We start from the raw sequence: 9,278 nt of genomic DNA, 5'->3' as shown, positions 1-9,278 counted from the left end.
ATGAGGAAAGTAGAAAAGGCTGTCAATGCTAGGGGCATTTCTTTAGTTATGGCCATGTCCATCATCCAAAACAGGCGCTGTGGCTCTGTTTTGAACCATTTTGGTCATCCAGCCTTTCTGACTGACAGTCAAGATAAATGTGAAACCGTCTTCGCCACCAGGGGGTGCCATAAATTAACCATGAAAGGCATGAAATTTTAGCTATAGGGTTTAAATCAGAGGTTACCAACTTTTCTTTTTTTGGCTTTTGATCCCTTTAAATGACACGGTTCCCACTTGTCCCGCTGTTTTTTGAGTCCCGAAGGAGTAAGATTAATCAACAAAAGAATAAAACAATAAGACTAGAGGAAAATTGGAAAGTGTTTTCTGGTGTAGCGTGAACATTTAATCTGCTTTTATAACGATGTTTAATGTCTGGGAAAGATTATATTGTATTAAGAAATTCACAAGTTGAGCTCTAATTGGTACAGATATGTTCCAGAGAAGGCAGACATCTCTATATAGATCTTACTGTATATAATAATCTGGATGGAGTAAAAGCAAACTAGGCCTTTAAATGTTAATTCTTCATGACGATGAACTGTCCCTATTTAAAAGCCCCCCCTTTTTTTTTTGCACAAAACTAATTTTTTTTCTTTTAGTTACGTCTTATGTCATATAAGTGGGAATACATTAATTTTGCTGTCATAGACCCCATTTAAAAAACAGTATTCATTTTCCTCTGGTTATATGTAAGAGGTTGCTGAGATTCACAGAGGCCTTGTGTGGAGGATGAGAGCAGCAGCGAGTTGCTGTCAGTTGTTGCCTCGGGGTAAAAAAAAAGTTTGATGTTTAAGCCTTGGGGCAAAGACAAGGAGAACTCAGGTAATTGAGAATCCCTCTGTGGAGTCTAACTTTTTCTTCCAGTGCGACTTGCTGTGACACATAATTCAGTTTTACAAATCTAGTGTACAAGTTTCCTTTTAGTATATGCAAAATGAACTTTAGCGAAAGAGATTGTAAAATATTTATGACCATCAATGACTTGAAGAAGAAGTAGAAGAATAGAAAAGTTTGACGGTAATTAGTGCCAGGAAAAAAATCTCTGCAATCACTGAAAAGCTTTGTGGCTCGTGTGCAGATTTTTTTTTCAGTGAAACGTTTTTTATGCCCAGGTTTACTGTAAATGTTAATTCATCTGATCTGCAGTGGTTATTAACTTTTACCTTTATTACAGCACTAATGGTGGTTTCCCAACTGCAATTCCGTATACTCTACAATCTGGGAGAAATTTCATTTTCCCATTTTTTTTTTTTTCAACATTAAAGAGTCATAACATGTTTCTTTAATTGCTCCTTGCTTTCAGGTGACCTTATCAACAGGCTGCTTGTCCTCAATGCATTTTAAAGTTGGCAAGCTGAGCACCCGGGTGAGACTATAGACAAAGCATTATTAAAATTAGTGGTGGTGGGTGTGGGGAGGGCATTAAGGAAGCTGATTACATCAGCGGGCGGTCTGACATACTCACACATGCACATTAAGTGCTGCGGGAGTCTCTGTAGCTTATAGAATCTACATTCTCATCAAGTGCACAGTGGAACAGATTATTGCAGTGGGAGTTTTCACGTGGAGCTGCTGGATGTTAATCAACTTTGTTCAAGCCAAATGAGTTTAACTATGCTAATGTAAACCTCAACCTACAAGAACAGGTTGCTAGCAAAATGCTTCCTATCTAATCTTTACTTTAAGTGTTCTGCTGTCATATATCGAAAACCTAAAATGTTAATCCAGAGATGTTACAGCGGCAACAAATTATACTATAAAGGATGTAAGTAATAATAAAGCCATAAAGTGTATGTGGAATGTCAAACATGGTTACATTTTCAAAGAAAGAAGGGAGTGGGCCAAGTGTTTAGGCTTTAGGCTAGACTGCTCTAAATGCAGGCACACAGAGCTGGGGGTCCCTTCTACCTGCTTTTCAAACATTTTGGTTTCCAGTAGCAGCCAATTAGAAGAAGGGTGGTCTAAAAGGAAGATGAAAAGGAAAATGCAATCTAATCTATCACATTTTCTCATGCATAGCATGATATTTTAGGTAGTATATTTCAAAAGAAAGAATTAAAAAGCATGGTGGCATGGTAGATAGCGCTGTTGCCTCACAGCAAGGTCCTGAGTTCAGTTCCACCATCAGGCTTGGGTCTTGCTGTCAGTAGTTGGCATGTTCCCCCCCATGTTTGCTTGGGTTTTCTGTACTCTGTACTCTGGCTTCCTCCCACAGTCCAAAGACATGCAGTTAGTGGGGTTGCATTAATTGGTAACTCTAATTTGCCCATAGGTGTAAATGGTTGTTTGTCTCTATGTGTTAGCCCTGTGGCACATTGGCGACCTGTCCAGGGTGTACCCTGCCTCTCGCCCTAGACAAGAATAAGTGGGAGAGAACGGATGGACGGAGTAAAAAGACGCAAAAACTGTTGTGTAAACCAGTGGGTTTTAAACAAGACTATTAAGATGCGTTTGAAGTGCATAATTTCAGCTTTAATTTAAGGAGTTTTTACAAACATTTTTAGGACGGTTGACAATAACCTAATGTGCCAAAAGGTCCAACAAATTATGGACCTAACACTAGAAGATGCATAAGGCCTGTTTTTGTACTGTGGACAAGGAGAAACAACTCTCTCACTTTTAAAGTCTCCTACCTAAAGGTAACAAAATTCACCAACCAGGTTTTCTATAGATTGAAGAATAACCACATTATATCTTCAAATGCACCCCAAAATCCAAGTACTAGTTACATATTTTTGCCACAACAAAGAAAACATAAAGGCTTGGCTTATTCCAGAGACTGGCTATAAAGAGGATGTCACAACCAAGAGTCAGTGTACCTACAGAAGTTCAAGAAATAAAATAAAATAAGGTATGGAGACATGGCCAAAGGAAACAAACAGGTGGAAGGAGTGTGGGTCTGCTGTGCAGTGGGCCTGGAACTTACATTCCTGAGCTAATGAGGTTATAAGTAAACTAAACCAACAAATGCAGGTGCAAAAAACAAATCAATGATTCAAATAAAATAAATCAAATTAAATTCAACTTAGCCTGACTTTAAGTGGTGGTCCATGATGGTAAAATGCTAAATGCTAAATGACCTGTATTTGTATAGTGCTTTACTTAGTCCCTTTACACTACATTCAGTCATTCACCCATTCACACACTGATGATGATGCTCTGAATACTCTTGAAATGACTATTTTAAAGATAGCAAAAGATAATCTGGTGCAAAGTACTGTCAGCATAAACTTCCTATGAAACATTTAAATTATACAGTATATAATAAAAATATAATATTATTGTGGATACAAATGAGCTTTGATGGACTGTAAAGTGGTTTTGTTACCTTTGTATAGAACCTATTTTTTATTTTATTTTATGCGAAGATAAACCAGATTAACTCTCTGGACTCTATATTTACGAACTTTAAATTTAATGGTCACAGCTGAAATTGGAGAAATCCATTCTTATGTACAGTGACACTTGCTGGACTTTGCCTTTACTGGACTTGAAACCATTTCCTGATGATGAAAATAGGAATTTCTATATCTTTCTATCTTTCTCCGTCCTCTGCAGCTCCATCTGTACGACATACAGTCTGGCGTGAAGACCACATTGCTGAGTTTCTGCTCTTTCGTCCAGTGGGTGCCTGGCAGCGATGTGGTGGTCTCCCAAAACCGGGGAAACCTCTGCATCTGGTACAGCATCGACAGCCCAGAGACCGTCACCATGTTCCCCGTCAAGGTGAGCTTTTGTTTTCTTTGTAAGTGTGATTTAAGTATGGTCTGCATCGTTAACTGGAGGCTCTGCATCTGCCCTGGTTGGCTTGTTTTGATAAACCTTTTTATTTTTAATATCTCCACAGTGTTTATACTGAAGCCGCATGTTTTTGTATTTTTACTGTTCTCAAGCCTTTTTGTGTTGCTGGCAAAGCCTTAACAGAGAACCAGCTTTTTGTGCTGCTATCCTGAGGCAGTTAGTCGCCCCTGGTGTGCGCAGGGTTTTGAAAGTTGCTTGCGTTAACACTTGCTGCTGTTCTCATTAATAATAAAAACCATCGCAGCAGCCTCTTGTGTGGCTGATTTATGTTTTTGCAAAGTGCACTGAGCTTTGTGCAAGACATTTTTATTTTGTAGACAATAGCAGAGGGTAGTAATGGACAAAGAATTGCTGCTGTTATGAGCTGGTCATAATTCCTTTAAAAGTATTTGATTTCATAGTGTTTAGTGGAAATCCTCATTAATAATCACCATATTATTGGGTACCAAAGTGCCTTGAGATGACTGTAGTTGTGAAGGGGTGCAATATAACTAAAACTGACTTAAAATAAATAGAATTTTGAAATTTAATATTTCCGATATACTTTGCTACTCAGCAGCTATCTTGGTGATACATCCAGCCATATATGTGGAACGTTATTTTGATGCCTTTATCTAATAATATGTGAAAAACAAAAGCGTAAAACTTCTGAAGAGCCAAACTGGGAAACATACGCCCATCATGTTTGTTCCAAGGCCAATCTGTGTGCACTTCTGTTCTCCACGTACTTGTGAAACTTTTCTTTACGCACTCTGGTTTCTAGAAAAAAAACCCTGCTTGGCTAATGCTGCATATATTGGCTGAGAACACTCTCCAAAAAGAAAGACATTCTTATCTTGTTAAATAAAGGTTTAACAAAAACTTTCATTATAATTATGCAAGTATATTTAAGTGTACTCATTGTTTTTCTTGGCTAAAAGCATCCATAATGTGAATTTGGAGGGTGCAAGTTGATTATGGTGGTCGACGGGACTCACCCACTAATGAAGCTGTGATGTTGTAAACCTGTGTCCATGCATACTGCAGCTATAATTACCAGAGAGAAACAAGCTTTTTAAACGTTGCTTTATGGGCAAATTTACCAACATTTTTGTGTGTGTGTGTGTTTTTAAGACTGGTGATTCTTGACATGTAGCTTCTGTGGCCTGGTAACCATGTGATTGCTGGATGTTGCAAAACAGCTGCCAAAAAAGAAATACTCACCAAAAACCTCCTTCTGATTGTTTTGGTCATTAGTAAATTGCCACGTTCCCCCATAGTTTGCATGGAAGATGTCGTATTTCTCTGCAGACACTTACCAACTAACTACTAATTTGTAGTGAAACTTGAAAAGGAGGAATACAAAATCGAAACAGAGATTTTGAGTAAGAGATCAAAGTAAAAGTTGTGCTTTACTGCTAAAGTCAACACACTGTAAAAGGCACATCTTCTGCTTTGAACACACAGCGTCTCGATTTGGCAGAACACTCTGTACCCAGTTCAGGAATACATGTTTTACCCACGCGACTGGGGGTCACTGACCACTCTCTAGGTCTTTGTGACTGGGGTCCAAAAGCTTCAAGAGAACAGCTCCTATAACTCCCTTGAGGTTTTCCCAAGATGGCTGCAGAGTTGCTGTGCTCACTTCTAGAGAGACTTTGGTTAGGATGCTTCACGGAGAAAAAGAAAATAAGTCTTAAATATACCTGTGAAGTTAAACTGTACCAAAATCACTGTCCACATAGGGTGAAGAATAATTGCAACAAAAAAAAGGAACTGAAACACTTTATCTAACAGGAAATTACTGAAATTGTTAAACGCAATTACAAAAGAAGGCAAAATGAACAGGAATGAGACAAAGTGCAGACGTAGAGGATGCATGCAGGATTGCATGTAGATCGAAATTGCAGAATATAAAAACCTGACAAAATGTATTTTTATAAGTAAAAGCTTCATCGATTAAGCATTTTGTGGCTTAAACTGTCTAATAAATGCAGTAGCACGAAAAACACGTTTTCCACTTTATTGACACAGCGCGGAGGTTTCATACCTATGCATAATATGTATCTCCTTTCTTTGTCAGGGAGACATTGTGGATCTCAAAAGAGCCGATGGCAAGACGGATGTGATTGTGACAGAGGGCGTCAACATGGTGACATACACACTCGACGAAGGCCTCATTGAGTTTGGTACGGCTGTTGATGATGGAGATTATAACAGGTGAGTACAGCCCACTAAATAAAACCATACAGCCTATCAAAATGACGATGCAGCGTGAACATCCGTCCGTCCTTCCTTGCACCCGTCACTTTTCTGGGTCAGAGGCGCAGTGACAGTAGGGTGAGCAGAACAGGCCAGATGTCCTTTTATCCAGCAGCTTCCTCCAGCTCTTCTCGAGTATTTCCTCAGCACTCCCAGGCCAGCTGGGAGATATAATCCTTCCCTTCAGCGTGTTGTGATTTGATCACCTCCGAAAGGATGCTCGTGTGAAGCCACCTCATCAGATGGAGTAAATAATTATAACTGACCTCTCTTATTCAGGAGGAGCATCAACTCAGCTCCTTCCTCTAGCACTTTGGGAGTCTTTAGGAGGAATTTGGTTGCTTATATGTTTAATGGTCTTCTTTCATAGGAAGAAATTGTCATACAAAGTTTGGAATTAAATTTTTTAAGCTCAAACTACCCAATAAGGAATTGAAAAGTCATGACTATATTTTTGAAACTCATATATTTTGAGAAACAGTTTACAACTTTTAACTGAATATAGTATTGTTTTGACATGGAACTGTGTGTGGAGGAGGTCATTTGGTCCTCCGCTGAGCACCGTCAGGCCTTTGCTGACAATGTCACTAAAGTCAGCTACAGTAGAAAAGCTTCTGGAAGAGGCATAATGTAAATACATTTAGGGAATCAATTGTTTTATTTTGATTATTCCAGTCAAGGTTACATTATCAGGTTTTTCAGCACAATGCTGTGAAGTTTAGGTTGGCATAATTTTGGGTAATAAGAGACAGAAAAGTTTAATTGCACTCTCTGTGGTCTTATGGGAATCTTCTCGGTTCTTTTAAATACTCTGTTATCTTCAGTTATAGTGGTGAATGTCCATATTAGCAGGGCCATAATGTACCAGTAATCGCCATTAGCCAATAAGTTTAGGTTTCATACTGTTTTAAGTCCTTTCTTCCTGACATTTTATATACACTTGTCTCTGTGTTAAATCAGTGAGAGAAGATAGCTTTCTGTTTGTGCGGGGTAGCCAATAAGTAGAAGGTTGTCTTAAAGGGGGCGGAGCTTAAACCTCTGTTTTTTAGACATTAGATGAACATAGGGTGAGCTAATAGATATGATAAGTACAGATTTTATTTTTAAGCTATGAATCACGTAAAGCAAAAATTATACTTTACAATGGGACAAGTACCACTGAATATGGAAACCAGGCATTTTATTTCATCCACTCATGATCTGAGTTAAAAGATCACTGTGTTATTGCAATTATTTTGTAAAGTAATGTTACAGCTTTGTGCCTTCTGGGGAGCTATTTGTTATTCCTCTCATTATTCTTATAAATCATGATCTTTCTAATCCGCTAATCTGTCAAATAAGTCTTCTAAATTCTATTTTACTAATGTTGGTGAATGTGATTGAATTAGATTAAGAAGATAGCCCTGGTCCCTCTTTAGCAGCTGTCACATTGAAGAAGTTCAGCATCTTTTCAGGTCATACCAGTAATAATCTTTCTAACATGTCCACTGATCTCCTCAGCAGACTTTATTAGATCAGAACATCTCACGGTCCATTGTGACTTGCTTTATGTTTTTGTAGAGCATGCTATAGTGAAACACTGGACCATGCATAGGTTTTATTCATTGATTTACTTCATACAGTAATACAAAACATCTTCTTTATGGCTCTATATGTGGGGCTATTATTGTGATTGTCTTGCTGAAGAATGAATTTGGGACATTCAGGAACCAACTTGATCCAGATTTATGAAAATACTTTTTTTTTTGGGTCACCTGTGTCTAATCACCAGTCCCCCTCGTGTGTATCTATAATGCCATTTTCCTGTATCAGTTTAATGTTTTTGGTATCATGTTCACTAACCTTCTCTTCATCCTTACTTTGGAGTTCCTTGTTTTTTCCATTTGGACATTTGCATCAGCCAAATTAGGCTAATTTATTTTATTTTTTTTTACTTTATCTGTCTTACGGTCCAGTATCCAACAAGTCTGACTAAAAAACAAGATAAAAACTTAGACTAAACTGAATTAAAGCATATTTAAAAGTGATGAAAAGGCCGTAGAAGATTTTCCAATTCAGACTTAAATTTGGGAGTCTCTGCTGTAACACAGTTTCCTCGATATTTGCAGCTCTTCTGCCGCTCCTTATCTTTACACACCATTTGTGGTCGGTATCTGCAGCACAGAATACTTGCTTTATGTTCTGTCTTGCCACCTGGCTCAGCTCTACTTGTGCATGTGCGTGTATTTTCCAGAGCCACAGCCTTCCTCGAGACTCTGGAGATGTCACCAGAGACTGAAGCCATGTGGAAGACACTCAGCAAGCTGGCTCTAGAGGCTTGCCAGCTGCACATCGCAGAAAGGTCAGCACGACACAAACGCGCACGCACACACAGCCACACACAAAGCCCTTTCAAAGTAATGTTCTTGTCTCCGGAATAATTACATTCAGTATCAGTCGTCATTGCAAGTGAGACTTATCTCTGGGGCTGGAGAGAAAGAAAGAGGAAAGAGGCAACAAGGGCACCTTCATCACCTGGAATGAAGAAATACACTCTTGGACACACTTGCGCACACCCGGGCAGTTGTTTTTCATCACTTCAGAGGACATTACATTGACTTACATTCATTTCCTGGACATTTACTGTAACCTGTACTCCTCTGACCAATTCTTTTATCTAAAATATACAGATTCAGCTTATACAGCTTCATTTTTGTACCTTAAAGATAATCAGATAGTTCCTTGAAATATTATTTTATAACCAGATAAATGTCCCCACAACATAATAGAAGTATACCCTCTGCACACGCACGGCCGATGGCTGTGTTTCTGCCAGACACCCCCCCCCCCCAACTTCATTTATCATCAAAGACAGTTTTTAATTTTCTATCATTTTATTCCTCTCTCTCCATCTTTAGTTCTCTCTGTTTTGAGAAACCTTTCAAATTTGAATTCCCTGTCATTAATAATGCATATGCTGTTCGTTAGGCATCGTCTTGAATTGCATAAATCATGAAATTGGGGAAAGAAACAGTTTTGTCTGGAGTGGATAATGTTAATGAGGGAGGGAAGTGATGTTAATGAGAGAGGGAAGCAGAAAAAAAAGAGTCAGACAGTAGGAGTTTTTAAACTTTTTTTCTTTCATGACTTGTTCATTAATCTGATGCAACTGTTCACAGAGAGTTGGTAATAAAGTGGCCAAATGCTAAGATGTG

The 9,278-nt window shown here is 38.5% G+C and overlaps 1 protein-coding gene across 1 annotated transcript in view; it reads left to right on the top strand.

The window, feature by feature from the left end:
* Window positions 1-29: 29 nt before the first annotated feature.
* Window positions 30-9,278, top strand: part of ift172 (intraflagellar transport 172) — a 44,085-nt gene continuing 34,836 nt past the window's right edge. The window contains exons 1-4 of the mRNA XM_040018602.1: window positions 30-1,408; window positions 3,601-3,768; window positions 5,906-6,042; window positions 8,318-8,425. Coding sequence (XP_039874536.1) covers window positions 1,376-1,408; window positions 3,601-3,768; window positions 5,906-6,042; window positions 8,318-8,425 — 446 coding nt within the window. The 5' untranslated portion in view covers window positions 30-1,375. The remainder of the gene's footprint in view (window positions 1,409-3,600; window positions 3,769-5,905; window positions 6,043-8,317; window positions 8,426-9,278) is intronic.

This window comes from Simochromis diagramma, unplaced genomic scaffold, assembly GCF_900408965.1.
Source record: "Simochromis diagramma unplaced genomic scaffold, fSimDia1.1 OVJJ01000802.1, whole genome shotgun sequence".
Taxonomy (NCBI): domain Eukaryota; kingdom Metazoa; phylum Chordata; class Actinopteri; order Cichliformes; family Cichlidae; genus Simochromis; species Simochromis diagramma.
This window is presented reverse-complemented; position numbering and strand designations above follow the sequence as displayed.